Source organism: Pteropus medius, unplaced genomic scaffold (assembly GCF_902729225.1).
Source record: "Pteropus medius unplaced genomic scaffold, Ma_sr-lr_union100, whole genome shotgun sequence".
In the NCBI taxonomy this organism is placed as follows: Eukaryota; Metazoa; Chordata; class Mammalia; order Chiroptera; family Pteropodidae; genus Pteropus; species Pteropus medius.
Window position 1 is genome coordinate 10,053,907 of NW_024342467.1, and position 16,130 is coordinate 10,070,036.

The following is a 16,130-nucleotide window of genomic DNA, read 5'->3' on the forward strand; positions in this document are numbered from 1 at the left end:
GTGTTACTTGATTGAATAAAATTCTCCAGATAACTAAAGCTATTCGTCTTAAAGATAGCCCCTTTGCTCCACTTAGTCTCTGTTAATCGGAGTTCATTAAACTTACTGAGCAAGCGAGGGGTGCCAGGCATGTGGCAAACCTTCACACACATCCCTGTGCCATTCTCGCTGTAACCTTGAGTGTGACCACTAAGCAGATGAGGTTTAGTAAATTACCTGAGATGACATAGTTTCCAGGGAGTGGAACAGAGATTCCAGTCCAGAACTCTCAATCACCGACACTCCAACTCTTTAGTGTTTGCTGCATCCTCGTTGAAATGAAGCAAGTAAGTTCATCCGGGGCAGTTGGAGGAACTCACTCTAAGACCTGTGCCCTGAGGTGGGGTAATTCAAGATGCTGTGTCTCTTTCCCTTTTCCCTGCTAGTTTACAGTGGAACGGTTGATACCAATACCTAGCCTGCCATTGAATCTAAAATATATTTTTAAAGTAGTTATTAATGTATACTAGGTTGCATTCCAGTTCATGCAATTAGTCCTCTGTTCTGTTTCAGTCTATTGAGCTATTAATTCTTTTGCTCTTAACAATATGTAGCATTTTTGAATTTTAGCTATATACATTTCTTATTAGTCATCTATAAGATTTTTATGGCTTGCTTCCTTATTTTTCAAGATAAAATTTATTTTAAAACATTACTTATTTATTTTTTGGAAAGGCAACCTACAAAATTTCGTCTCTTACCCCACTGCCTTTTTCCTTAGTTTTCCATTTTTCTCCCCAAAGGCATCTACTATTATGTGTTTCTTATATAATGTTCCAGAGATATTTAGTGCATGTATGTGTGTGTATATATTCTTTTGTACAGAAACTTTGCGCAAATAGCATCCTCTACACATTATTTATACCTTGCTTTTGTCCATTAATATATTTTTGTCTCATTCTGTGTTACTACAGTAGCATTGCCTGCTTCTTTTTTAAACAATTGTATATTATTCCATTGTATTTATGTACTGTTTTTTTCAATGTTATTTAAAGTAGCGTAGATATCATTTTTTAAAAATTTACTTAGGAACTTATGCTTCTAAGAAGATGGAGTAGATGTACTTTCCCCTATTTCTCTCACTAAGTACAACTAAAATACTGGTCACTATATATACAACAAACATATGATGACTCCAAGGGTGAAAAGAAGGCAGCAGATTGACTAGGAACCTCAGGACCCAAAAGACAACATGGTGATGAGTTTCTTGGGTTTTCTTGTTGCCTGAAATAACTCAGACTTGGAGCTGAAGATACTGGCAATCTGGATTCATCAGTGGGCACAGACATGAAAAGTCCCAATAAAAGCCTTGTCTCTCTCAAGAAAAGGATAGCCTAGCAACATAGAAAACTAATAGACCATAATGTCTCTAGTCCAGCCAAACACCGCAGAAGAAACTGTGCCTGACCCCATCCATGCCAGTGAAGACCCAATGGGGTGCCTAGACTTACACCCGGTCAGTGACAAGGAGTCCCAGCCCACCGCCCCCTCCCCAAGTGGTGGACCTGGACTTCAGAGATGGCCTAGTAGGGGGCCTTGATTGTCATCTCCACTGGCCAGTAATGAGCTCACTCTCTGGGGCGTCCATGCAGAACATGTGGGAATCCTGGATTTTTTCCTCACCCAGCAGCATCCTTACCCCACCAGAGTGATGTCAGAGGTAGCCTGGTAGAGAGTCGGGACTCTCACCGTGGCCAATAGGTAATCAGGTCACCTGCACTGTGACATCTGTGGAGACCACATGGGGAACTGGAACACCCAGCCATATCAAGGAGCTCCCCACCCTTAGGTGTTAATGGATGCCGAGTGGAGAGTCTGGACATCTATCTCTGCTTGACAGTAATGAAGCTAGATCAGTATTAGAGAAAGCCAGCAAAAACTGAATGTTTAAATAAGCTCCAGTCTCATAACCTAATATGAAAATGTCCAAATTCAATAGAAAATCACTCCGTATACCAAGAACCAGGAAGATCTCAAATGAATGAAAAAAGACAACTAAAAGATGCAACACTGAGATGACAACAATATTAGAATTATCTGACAAATATTTTAAAGAGCTATGCTAAAAATGTGTCAACAAGCTGTTATAAACATATTCAAAAGAAATGAAAAAATAACCTCAGTAAGGAAACATTCTCTGGAAGTAAATAGATGATGTAAAGAACAAATGGGAATTGTAGAACTGAAAAATATAACAGAAATCCAAAGCATAGTGATTGTGCTCAGTGGCAGAATCGAGGGCTGGAGAAATGAATCAGTGAAGTTGAAGATGAAACAACAGAAACCAGCCAGTATGAACAACAGAACATAGACTGAGACAAAATAAATAGCCTCAGGGACTTGTGAGACTCCAACATATCTAGCATTCATGTCATCAGAGTTGTAGAAAAAGAGAGGACAGACCGTGAGGCTGAAAGTCTCAAATAATGGCTGAATACGTCTTAAATTTGGCAAGAGACATAAACCTACAGATTCAAGGGGGAAATTTGAAACCAGTAGCAGAAAGATAAACCCAAGGATAAGCCCGGAGGAATCCATACCAAGACACATCATAATTAAACTTCTGAAAACTGAAGATAAAGAAAAAATCTTGAAAGTAGTGAGAGGGAAAGAAAAGCACTCAAGAGAAAAATGATTTGAATGATAGCAGATTTCTTACCAGAAATCAGAGGTGAGGGGATATATACAGGATAAGGTTGAATTATTTGTGGTACTTCCAAGTGGGGAGGTACCATTGGCAGTTCTGAATTTGGGCTGAGTAAGAGAGAGCGAAGAGTTTGGGATAGACAGAGAGAGACCTAGGATGGAGATTAGCATTTTTTCCTCTTTCTATTGTTTATTTACTAAGTGTTCAAACAATGTTTGAGGATCATCTTAACGCGTATGTTCCTTGTTGACATACTGAGAAGAGGGATAATAAGATAGGCATGTTACAACTTGTTGGGAAGTTGTGTTTATTTTTAAAAGTCAGTGATCCTTGAGTGAAGGGACCGTCTGGCTCTAAGTCAGGAGAATTGGAGACTTCATGTTGAATGTAGCATGCTGGTGTCTACACAGCGCTCTAGAACGTTGCTGTTATGCTCTTTTCAGTGTGTGCTCAGTTCAGCATAAGGCGTGTTTCTTCATGGAAACATCATGGTGGGAGTGTGGGCTCTGGAGCCAGGTTGCCAGGCTTTAAATTCTGGCCCTACCATCTGCCAGCGGTGTTACTGTGGGCAAATTGTTTAACTCTTTTGAATTTTTTTGTTACCTATGAAACGGAAAAACATTATCTACATCATGTGTTGTGAGGATTGAGTTAATAGAGTGTTTAGAATAGAAAACTGAGTAAATGTTAGCTATCATTATTATTACTGTTATTATTAATAGGTGGAGGGTCAGTTGATGGAGGTAGCAAAGGACTTCGTTATGTTGAATGTGTGGTGTGCACTCCAGGGGCAGCTTGACTGGAAATCTCAAAACATTTCTGAATTTCTGGGACTTCTTCACTGAAGACTATAAATTGCAATGCTATGCAGATGATAGTTATTCTTTCATTGTTTCATGCTTTCTAATTATGAGAGTGGGTGGTTATGCATCAGGGGGAAACTGGGGTTGTTAATGGCATATTAATAAGACACCAGGAAAATGTAAGAGTATTTTGTTTCATCTTTATCATTGATGATGCTTCCTGTGATACTCTCACCTGAATAAAGTATTTCTTGGTAGGTTTTCTGCTCCATGGAAAAACAAAACAAAAACTTTCTATTAAACTTATAGATATACTAAAATTATAGTGAGAATGGGTTCTGTTTTCTTCTTTTTCTGAAAAGTTTTTTTTCTTTTTTAATTTTATTAAATTTATTGGGATGATGGTTAATAAAATTATATAGCTTTCAAGTGGACAATTCTATAATACATCGTCTGCATATTGCATTGTGTGTTCACTACCCAGAGTCAAGTATCCTTTTGTCGCCATATTTTTGACCCCCTTTTGTTTATAATGAAAATGGATTTGGAAGAGGAAAGACTGGGAGTCAATGTACTGATGTTGGGATCCGAACGGGAGAAAAGAATTGCAAAAAATGGGCTGACAGCACTGAACTTCAGTGTTCTTATAGGGCTGGCATTTGAACAGTTAGTTGATCACATGTAGCTCTTTCTTGATCTTCCCTGGAATCCTGCTCTGAAAAAGAAATTCTTTCAGAAAGTTAGGGTGGGGGGCGGGGAGGTATGTTATGCTTATGCGATTGCTATTTTCACTATTGGACTCTTTCCTGCAAACTGATATTTTACTCCGAATTTTACAGGAATTTGAAAGTGATTATGTTGTATTTAAGTCCAAAACTTTGGATTTCGACAGAAGGCTTGGGACGATTCTTTGTGAAGGTTTCTTTAACTGCAATGGTTTAGAAGCTGCATTTAAGGTTAGTTCTGAAGAAGCTATACTAACAATAATTTACTAATGAATAATTTAGACTGTTAGATGAAAGGATTGAATACATTCCTTTCTGATCCAGGTAAACTATTAACTAAGTCACATTCTCTTCATATTCAGCTCGCTGAATTAGAAACTTTGAATAATGTACTAATGAAGAATGAAGTCTACTTTGAACATGGTTAGTTTTAGGACATTTAACTATTGATGTTTTCTTGCATTCACAATGTTTTAGCTCTCATTACCTTTAGAGCAAATTTAGCATGGCCTATGAGATATCGATTCACAAGTAAGCCACAGTGAGAGTGAAAAATATCCGTTAATTCCAAGATTTATTTTCTTTACCATTGTTTACATATGTTGGGTTCACCTGCCCACTTTATTACTGCGACTGAAATAAATAGCAATTTCTATACTGGGTTTCATCAGGTAGACTATTACCATTGATTATCAGACATGCTATTATTTTGTGTATCAATAAAGAAAAATGTCAAAAATTATGCCATTGATTATATAAGGTACTCCAATTTCAGAGGTGTCAAAACATTAAAGAATGTCATAGAATTGATGAAATATGATATGTATGAATTAAGAGTTACATGAAAAAGAAAGCATCTTGATAGTCCTCTCAAATGGAAAGCTTTTAATATGGGGAATAGGGACATCAGGTGAAACTTGCTTGTCAAAGAAGAGAACTGCAAATCACGTATAAATTCAGATGACATCCCAAAAGAGGAATTGAGGCTCTAATACCACGAGAAACACAGCCGGAGAATCATGGGCACAACCCGTTGAAAATGGCAGTGCAAAACAATAGAACAGACAGACTATATATTTGTTTAGTTTTGACCCTCAAATGAATTGGTCAGATGGTGGTGAAGCCCGCCCCCCACCACCCCCTGGATTTTAATATAGAGAATTCACAAAGATCAAATACTTCTTTGTTTAAGAGCTCTTGGTTGAAACCAAGATGCTGTTGGACAAAATACATAGCCTGTTGTTATAAATAAAAGCGTGTAATTTCATCTCTCAGAAATATTATATTTAATACTGCCACACTTTGTCTTTAACTAGATATGCATATGTATTTCTCTAACAAAAAATGACATATTTTGATCCTCTTTGGCAACCTTTTCTGGTCATCACCAAATCATAAATGTTTTATAACAATTGAGCAATATTATTTTTTAAAGGCTACGTAGTAGTCTATGGTATTCTGTTACTGGAGCTACTTGTCAATATTTCTGTAAATAACTGGAAGAAAGAACGTGGAGTGAAGCCTTAGTTACAAAGGCTCCTGCCTTTTCTAATTCAAATCTTCTTCTCCTTCTCACAACCATTAATATAGATTCTATTCTAGCATGTGCCAGATTTTTTCCTAAACAATTTTATCTCTTATTGTTGTGTATTTTTCTTGAACTTTCCATATATTTGTACCATCTCCTGAAACATAAGATGAGCTCTTGCCCTCTAAGCTTTTCATCATCTTACAGTTTTTGTTATATTTAGGTCACCTTCTGCAATGCCTTGTATAAAGCAGACACTAACTGCTCGCAGTTAGGTGGACCGACTGGTAGTCAGTACTGAAATGACGCAGGAAACCACTGGGCGAGTGGTGTCAGAAGAAGAAATGACAGTGTTGCATACTTAGGGAGAAAACGGTTTTTACCAAAGGTGTGGGGGTGATGAACTCTGACCATTTACTGTTGTGTCCCCAGAAGTAAATATTTGCAAACTGTTTTCTGAAGACCGTGATTCGGTGCCTGCTCTTAGCAAAGACATGGCCAGGAAGGGCGTTGGAACCAAACATTATTCTACTCTAGAATAAAACTATAGTTCAGAGCCTACAGTGTTGGCATTCACTAAAAAAAAAAAACAAAAAAACAAAACAAAACAAAAAAAAACAGAACAAAGCAAAATACTAATGGATGTTTTCTCTAAAATTTACAGTGTGCCTACATGAAGGTAGACTGACATATCTAACAAAGTGTCTAGAAAAGTGTTCGGACAATGTAATTGAAAACTATAAAATCATGAAGTGTATATAGTTCAGGCAGCAACAATCTTTGAAAGAGGCAAACCTAGGAAAAATGTAAATATTTACTACTTGAACATGGCAACAGTATTATGAAAGCCACAATTATGTAATGAAACTAAGAAGTAGAAGAAAATTCAGAGAAATCTGACAGCTCTCAAGTGGGATATTTAGGGAAAACAGCATAGGTTGGAAGTCCATCTTTTATCTTCTGAGGTTGATATGAAGAAGATATCTATACTCTTCATAAAATAGCTCTTAGTTCCACTATGACAAGGAAATGAGGTTCAAATGACCTTTATTCTCATCCTGGAGAGTAATTACTATATATCTGTGATGCTGAAAAATTATGATAATGTATACTGCCTAAAAGGTTGAGTTTTTCTTTTTCTTTCTTTCTTTCTTTTTTAACTACTACTCTGGCTTTACAATGTCCCCAAAGAACATTTTCTCTCTGTCTTTCTTTTTTTACACTTAGTTAAGTCTCACTAAGCATAATCAGGTAGGCAGGATGAGATGTAGCTGGGAAGCTTCTGGTACTGTTTCAATTGTGGTCGATACAATAAGTGTTTGAAAAAGAATGTTGTAAATGTTTCCTGACTATCTTTGGAGTACATTTCTTTGTTAAGTCTATGAGATAATATTTACTTTTGAATTTAAACATGAAATCCAAACTCAAGAAAACAATAGTTGTAAGAAAAAGTTAATAATTTACATTTTGCTAGGTAGCAGCTAACCAAGCAGATTTTAAAGTATTTAGCAATTTCTCCAGTAATTATAATTACTATTACCAGAAAAAGTGCCAGAGAGTATTTGTCTAAATTGGCCTCTAAGGTATGGTTAGATTTACATTTCAGTTTGTATAATTTTTTCATTACATTGATATTTTTCAGTGAGTATAGCTTATGGCAATATGTTTACAATGAAGCTGTTTTTTTTAAAGAACACAAATTTGGGGGAATACTTATTTCCCTAAGAGGAAAAACACCTCTTTTGCCTCATCCCTAACAAGGAGCAAACCTTGGTATTATACAGTTTTCCATCACCTTAATTATATTTAGTTATTTTGAGAAGATATCTTTTATTTCAGAGAAAACATCTATACAACAGGCCTAATAACTAACATTTTATGAAGTCTACACAGAGTAAGCAAATAACAAAATTTTAAATGGCACCATGGCTGATGAGAGGCAGCACAGAGAATGCCACACTCAGGTGGACTGCCCAGTGTCAACTGCCAGCTCTGCCACTGGCTGTGTCAATTCGGGCAAGTTACTCCTTCCCCATTACTCGGTTTCATCTGGAATATGTGATAATAGCATTTTTAAGACCCCTTAAAATACAGTGCTTATACATTGCTTATACAGAAATAAGTGTTTTAATTTCATTGTTTTGCTTGCAAAGAAAGCTGTCTCATGCTAGCACACAAAAGAATCCATGTGGGGCAGAAAACAAGACAGGAAGCTAATGGAAATCCAAGCGTAGGCTCACCAGACAGGCTAAGCTTTAGGGAAATTGATGGTAAAGGTTAGTTTGGGTCTAGGAGGCTCCATGGGCTGAGCAAGAGGAGGCTGAGGACCTTCATTCTTCTGCTTGCTGGTAACGCGATCCTGTTTCAGTCCACCACTTCCTGCTTTTTTCTGTCTCCCTACTCATTGGCTTCCTCTGCTTGCTAGTAGTTTCTGTTCACTCAAAATGTTGCTAGCATAGGTTCAGCCGACCATGCCCTGATTCTTGAAAGAGAATCTGATCAGCTCATGACATTAGTTTGAGCCAGGACATTCACATTGAAGGAACTGTCTGCCTGTGGAGCAGTTGTCTTTGGAACAGGAACAGGTTACTGCTGCTGTGTTGGAGGTGGCTGGGTGGTGTGACAGGAGCATGGGCTGCCATGGGCAGAACAGTCACTGTGACTAGTGCATCTGGTATAATTATTAATGGTGTGACCTAGAGTCCTTGCTATGGATACTCTGTATCTAAAGAATATATGGTAGGAAGGAAGAACAGATAGAGTACGTAAACCTTGTTCTTATGTCCACAAAGCATCTTCTAAAACATTTCCTGGCGCCCAACAGGAAGTAGTGTTACCTGTGAGCAGCTTCTTTTCTGATGCTTCTCATTTTCTGCTGAGGAAGGGAAATTACTTTACATTTAGTATTTGTTTTATTGGAAAAATACATTTTAGGTTTGGAGCTATTGCAGGATTCTTGTAGGGTTATAGATTTCTGCTCTATCCCTAGTCATGCAAGAGATTTAATGGAGGAGATAGTGAGCTGAGTATTGGTATTAAAAATCCATGGTTCGTAACCTTTCTTTAACTTTGGTTTTTATAGCTTTTGACTGTATTTGGGAATTTTCTAGAGAAACCAGTTGTCATGGAAATTTTCAGCCCACATTACAGCACACTGGTGTACATGTTTAATGCCGAGTTGGATGTGTGTAAGCAATTGTATAACGAACACGTGAAACAGGTAAGTAGGGGTTAAAGTCGAGCACGGCCACAGCTTTATTTGTGTGGGTGATGGATTTCAACTAGGGCTGCGTTTAATGATATCTAAAGATTAAATATAGGCACTGAGGCTTTGTGCTTTTATTTAATTGGTTTCCTTATGGAGAAGAAGGACCTGCTTTTGGATCATGATTCTTCTACTAATCAACTTACTGAACATATATTTTATATATTTGTATTATGAAAGTACCAAAATGAGCAATTGCTTACAAGGTTGGCATGTACTCTGATTAAACATTCCCTTTATCCCTCTTCACTGAAATAACGATTTACAGATTGAACGTGGAAATGTAGTTCTTAACAAGAATATGCCATTTACCTCAGGAAATATCAAATGGGCTAAAGAGGTCCTTGAACGACTTCAAAAGTTTTGGTCAAACTTTGCATCTCTCCAGTATCTGTAAGTAGCCAGGCTTATTTCATGGTAAAATTATCGTAATGACTCAGGCAGTTTTTACGTAGGGCAGGAGCTGTTCATTTTAGTGCTTAGAGTTTTTGCCTGTAACTCTTCTCATTGGCCAGGCTCATCGAGGAGGATTCACCCCCACGGTGTTAGGATATGTTTAATATATTTTTATGTTTTCAGGGCTCTTTTTTTCTTCTCATTTTTCTTTTCACCCACAATATGTTTATAGTATTCTATTATTTTTTTCCTTTCTCCAGTAACTAGTACTCCTTTTATTTTGCAGAGCTCTGTATCTTTCTCTTTGTTGAAGTTAGTAACTTGTTGCTGTTGGCATTAAGTAAATCTTTGGCGTTTCTTTTATTTCATAACTATGTCTTTTAAGGCAAAGACAATTCATAGTGTTATTTGGTCCTTATATTTCTCTTCCTGATTTTTTTATAGTGTATTTTATTATATTTTGTTTTGTATATTATTGTAAAGTGTTACTCTGAAATCTAACATATAAAAAAGTAGAAAAAAAAACCATATTCCTACAGATTATTGGAAAGTCCTGATGATGCTTCAGTTTATCAGAAGTATGTTGAAATGACAACTTTGCTAGACCAATTTGAAAATCGTATCTTTAATGAATGGAAAAGTAACGTGAATGAAATCTGTGAGTTCAATTTGAATCAACCCTTGATTAAATTCAGTGCCATAAATGGTCTTCTCAGTGTCAACTTTGACCCAAAGGTAAGGGGTTGATATTTTTAAGATGTTTTATACATGTCATCTGATAGCTCCAGTCATTTATATTTTATTTTTGGGAAAATGACAGTGCTGTGAAGAATATAACTGAAAACTCCTAGTAAGTCTGCGTTTGAGATTTGTTTCCCAAATTCTATAGTCATTGTTCTTTATTATTCCTCATATTTATTTCTTTATCACTTCTGTCTTCACTTGATAATGAGTTACTTGAGAGTAGAGTCTATTTCATTGTATCGTTGTGTTCTGTGTTTCTAGCACAGTGTCTGACACTTAGTAATACTTAATAAATGTTAGCTCAATTGAATGGAATCATTAGTCTTTTATTAGATGTATTCTGACTTGAATTATATTCATAGTACATATGCCAGTATTTTTTGTTAATTCAAATTTCATCATGTAAGTAAAGATTTGGGGAATCCATAGGAAATATGGAATAAAAAAACTTTTGTCATGCTTTGAGTGGACAATAAACTCAAATATGTTAGTTAAAAACATGATAATTTTTATAAAAATTTTCAAAAAACATAAAACAACATATAAATGCCAAAAATAATATTAACCGTTAAATAATGTTTAGGAAATTACCCTCATTGAATAGATCTTTCGTTATCCAATAAATAAACAATGTAACAGAGAAATATCTTGTTTTCTGAATGTTTATCTCCTCACAATTTCATTACATGTTATGTAATAATGAAAATATAGGAACTTTAATAGCAATTATATATATGCTTGTGTGTGTGTGTGTGTGTGTGTGTGTGTGTGTGATGGTATTGTGCGTGTGTGTGTGTATTACACTTGACTATGCTTTACAGGAAAGGATATAAGAACATCTATTTGTAAGCTGCTATTACAGGAAAAGACTATTAGTTAAACATCTGGCTGAATTTCCATCTAGCGGAGGTTATATATTCATTTTTAGTGATTGCCCTATCTTTCATGGCAGTACGAATATATGCCTTAGGAAGCGGGAAAGTTAGCCTCACTGAGTTTTATAGTCATAATCTGTACTGTATTCTGATCTGTTTCTCTAAAATATTATAAAGAACACCATCACTTAGTTTTATAAACCTGAGCACACATACATAAATATATGACCTAGAGAACTGAGGATTTCCCCACCTTCTGATTTCGTGAAACCAATGTGTAGAAACTAAATTCCCGAGATGCTTTAGGAATAAGTCCTATGATTCTACCTGAAGGGATTATGAGCACATGAAATATAGATTATAAACCCAAAATATATTGTACTAGTTAACCTAGGAGCAACATCCTAAGGCAGTCAACTGGTTTATTTTCTTAAGCATGTTGTGTGGTCTTTTCCACAGAACCTGTGATGTAAGGGTGTAGTCAGTTCGGCCACATGACACATACATACCTAAAAATCACTGTGCTATTAAAGATTACACAATTAAAATATAGGACTTATAGGGAAAATGGTGAGTAGGGGTACAGTACTCAAAAACCTTGTCAATGGTACATTGAAAAATAAGAACCTAGAAAAAACTAGTATAGTTTTACACATTTTAAATAATACATAAATACTACAATAAATATGACACTTTCCCTTGAAAAAGACCTGAAGTTTGCCTACAACATGGGTGTTAGAAGAGTTGCAACTTGTGCATTATTTGAAAGTGGCAGAAGGAGGGTTGTCTGAAACCAGACAGAAAGTTGTACCAACAGTAGTGGATGGGTGTGGCTCATCACACGCGTGTGATCGAGGTGCCCAGTGTATGTTAAAGGTATGTGCACATGAGCATTTTGCATATTCCTAAGCCATTTGGTTAAGCTGACTGCAGTTTTTAGCATTTACCTAGTATTTCTTGCTGATGAAATTTCAGATAAGCAAAGACAAATTATGTGGTATGTTCAGACTGCTCCCTAGTATACCAATCACATTGGAACAAATGTGTGTTTTTGAAAAAAGCATAACAACTAATGGTACTGGGAAAAGGTCGAGGTCTATCTATGGCCTTCCATTTTAGATCTTGTTGTGCATATGTTGCTGCCTTTTGCTTGAATTCTTTCTCCAGCAGTCACCGATTTATACCTTTATTGTTTGTACTTTTACATCACATGGAATATATATGATCGTGGCTTTTTAAAAGCAGGTGAAACAAAAGCCTCTGACAATTTGAAAATATAGTAATCGTTGGATGAAATTTGAAGTGTTTTAATTTTAACTTGTGTTAAAATAGAATGATATTCTTAAAATATGTAATTATTCTCGATTGTCTTTTAATAGCTAGTGGCCGTATTAAGGGAAGTGAAATACCTCTTAATGCTGAAGAAATCGGGCATACCAGATTCAGCCTTAGCCATCTTCAAAAAAAGAGACACTATTTTAAAGGTTTGTATTTTTAGATATTAGGGCATACCTTCAATAGAGATATTTCGAATTTTAATTATTAATATGTAGACTTTAGGATACTTTTATGCTTCTAAGGTTGACAAAGTAGTTTTAACATATTTGGCATTTTTTTTTTTTTGTTTTGGGGTTCTCTTTGCTCAGTACATCGGAAACCTTGAACTTCTTGTGCAAGGATATAATAAGCTGAAACAGACTCTGCTGGGGGTTGAATACCCTCTGATTGAAGATGAGCTGAGGGCTGTGGACGAGCAACTGCAAGCAGCCGCAACATCGCTGACATGGCAGGGTGACTGCTGGGGGTACATTGAGAGGGTGAAAACAGCCACCTTGGAGTTAGAGCGCAGAGTTGAGCACACACAGGATAACGTCAGAGTGATCCAGCAAACCATGAGGGCATGGGCCGAGTGCACACTCCTGCCCAGGAGAGAGCACAGAAGGGAGGCCGCCTTTATTTTGGAGGACAAGGGTGATTTGTTTATCAAGAAATACAAGCTCATCCACGAAGATGGCTGCAAGATACACAGCTTGGTAGAGGTAACTGCTTTGGAGGTTCTGAAATGTATAGATCTCTTCGTGTAGTTTAGAAAAGAGCCAAAATATTTAACCTAAGAGTGTAGAACTCTTCCGGGGCCTGAAGGAGCTTTTTGTTAAGCATTGAAAATGGAGGAATTTGCATTTCTTGCCTGGAATTTCTGTAGCCCTCACTATTCTCATTCTTGAGGGAGGAGGTTAGAACGTGAGATGTTTGATGAAACAGAAAGGTGAGAGATGGGATCCTTTTCTTTGTCATGGCTACATCCTCCTATGGATGCTGCTAATAAACACCATTATTTGTTGAGTGCCTATGCGTCCACCTATCTTGTTCACATCTCCTCTAACCCTCTCAGTCATCTCCTAAGGATGGCTGGAATGAGAACTTGAGCTTTTACTCTGAGGGGAAATAGCAGCCAGAGACTGTCTGCTCAGAGGCTTTCCCTGTTAAGTATAAACCACAGAGAAGAAAGGAGACATTAGACAGAGGGACTCTTAGGAGTTTATTCTAATAATCCAGGTGAGAAATGATGATGGCTTGGGCCAGAGTGGTAGTGATAAAAGCAGGCATACGCTGGATGCTTTTGGAAGGTGGAACCAACAGGATCTATTTTCTGTGACAAGTCAGAGGAGAGAGAAGTCGAGAATGACTTCAGGTTTTTGGTTTGATCCCCTGGAAGAATGGAGTTTCTTTTTACTGATACGAGGAGAACTGTGGTGGAGCAGATTTTGTAGGGAAAAAACAGGATTTGGTTTTGGGCATGTGAGTAAGAAGACATGCCTGCCCAAGTGGAGATTTTTAGTAGGCTGGCATTACAGATGGGAGTCTGGAGTTCAGAGGAGGAGTCCAGGTGAGCGACAGAGAATTGAGAGTCAGGAGCATATATATGATATGTAAGGCCATGGACTGGATGAGATAGGGTATGGGTTAACCATAGAGAAGAGCTGCATGGACCAGCCTTGAGGTCATCCTGAGGTCAGGGGAGGAGGATCTAGCACAGGATACTGAAAAAGAGGACAGCAAAGTAGGAAGCCAAAATCAAGGGAGGTGATGATGCCCTAGAAACCAAGTTAAGAAAGAGGGAGAGTTTAACTCTGTCCCATCCTAATTTAGGACAGTGAGAACTGAGGATGATCGTTAGATCTGGCAATATGGAAGTCTTTGGTGACTGGCAGGAGCTGACTTGGTAGAGTGGAGGTTGGAAACCTGACAGGAGTGGAATGGGAGAAATGGGACGAGCCAGCCAATAACTCCTGAGTTCTCCTGTGGCGAGACATGAAAACTGGGCAGTACCCGGACATGTATGTCAGGCGTAGGGTGGGTTTCGTTTTTAATATTTGTTGATGTTTCAGGATGTCTGTTTGTGGCCTGAAATGATCTAGTAGAGAAGAAAGTATCCTGGCAGGAAAGTCCTTGAGGGAACAGGATTTAATACATTCAAGGTGGCTTTAGGTGGGTGCCTGGTGAGTTCATCTACCATAGCGGGAGGGAGGAAAGACGGAGAATAAGAATGTGGTGCTTGTAGTTGGGTGGTTCTGGTGATGGGGACAATAAGAAGGTGATTTCTGATTGATCTTAAGGAAAAAAGGTGGGAATAAAAATAGCATATTATGTATTCTGAGCATCCTTGTCAGATAGAATCTTCTCCATAGACAGATGCAGGCCTCGGGCATGGAGTGTCTCCTTCGGGCAGGTAGACCATGTACGCACTGCGACCTCATAAAGCACACAGGTGGGGCAAACACCGTGGGGAGAGGCTGGAAACCAGGGTAATTAGTCTCATGTCTCCCAGAAACTGGCCCTGAATTTTCTCATGTGTAAAGCAAAGATACTTGTCTCTAGGCTAATTCTCAGTAGGAGAACAAACAATGGATTATGGTTTTCCTGCTGGATATTGAATATAACCAATTATGTATCTCAGTCCACCATCATTTACTTATTAAGAAATATTTATTGTGAGCCTCCTAGGGGCCCAGTATCCTTCTAGATTTGTGAGATAACTTCAGTGAACAGAGCAGATAAAGATCCTTGCTTTCACAGAGCTCACATTCTAGTGAGAGCAGCAATAAACAGGAGACACAGTAGGTCACAGATGCTGGAATTCGTTATGTGCCGCAGGAAAAAGGTAAACTAAGAGCAGGGCACAAGAGTTCTGCAGTGCTTGGACTGGGGTGTGGGTTGTTTTGTTGTTTTTTTTTTAACTTTGAATTTTGTTTATTATTAAAAATGTTCATAAATACGTTTACAAAGTCAAAACCTAAATCAGGCTACAGTCGGAGAAGTCTAGTTGTCTAGTTTTCATCCTCATTCCTTCTACCCTATTGGTAAATCTACCTCCCCTGTAGGTAAATTTTTCAAATTAGCTTTTAGGTTCTTTTTTAAAAACATCAATACATATTGCTTATGTTTCCCACTTGGAGTGCCGCACACGCCACGTTACTTTTCTTGTTTAATGATATCCTGGGGGTCCCTCCGAAGCACCGTGCTCCATTCTCCTCATGCCCTTTTAAAGATGCCTGGTACCCAGTCGTGTGGCTGTACCATAATTTATTTAGCAGTTCATCTTTTGTTCTTACACATAGTGTTGTAATGAAAAGCCTGAGTGTAAGTCTTCTTGCACTTACATTAGTGTATCTTTGGAGTAAATTTCTAGAAGTGGGATTGTTGGGTCACAGGATAATTTGTAATTATGTAATTTGTAGGATATTGCCAAATTTAAGGGGTGTGTTTTTAAATAGGATGATCAGGGTAGCCCTAAATATGATGGTAAGATCTGAGCAGAGTTACAGAGTTAGCCTAGCGGGTTATAGAGTCACAAAGGTTATGGAGTTAGCCAAGTAGGCCTTTGGGCGAAGAGCGTTCCAGACAGAGGAGACAGTTTTCAGGAGGAAAACACCTGAAAGCAGGGAACCAAATGTGTGAAGCAAAGTGATCGAGGTGGACGGTACGGTGAGGTGAGGTCAGATGTTCATGGGGCGTAAGGAGGGGACAGGAAGGTCAGGGGAGATGTCGTAGGCCTTTGTACAGCCCCTGGTGTTTACGCCGTGGTACATGGGAGCCATGTTGCAGGA

The 16,130-nt window shown here is 37.8% G+C and overlaps 1 protein-coding gene across 5 annotated transcripts in view; it reads left to right on the top strand.

Moving 5' to 3' along the window:
* The window catches only part of DNAH11 (dynein axonemal heavy chain 11), a 265,993-nt gene that overhangs the window by 25,798 nt on the left and 224,065 nt on the right, over positions 1–16,130 (top strand). For 4 of the 5 annotated variants that reach the window (XM_039862506.1, XM_039862509.1, XM_039862507.1 and 1 more), the window contains exons 7-12: positions 4,329–4,445; positions 8,825–8,962; positions 9,276–9,400; positions 9,943–10,138; positions 12,402–12,506; positions 12,669–13,061. In XM_039862506.1, the coding sequence (XP_039718440.1) occupies positions 4,329–4,445; positions 8,825–8,962; positions 9,276–9,400; positions 9,943–10,138; positions 12,402–12,506; positions 12,669–13,061 (1,074 nt within the window). Of the gene's footprint in view, positions 1–4,328; positions 4,446–8,824; positions 8,963–9,275; positions 9,401–9,942; positions 10,139–12,401; positions 12,507–12,668; positions 13,062–14,411; positions 14,512–16,130 lie in introns of those variants that run through there. The other variant, XM_039862511.1, reaches the window with a different exon arrangement.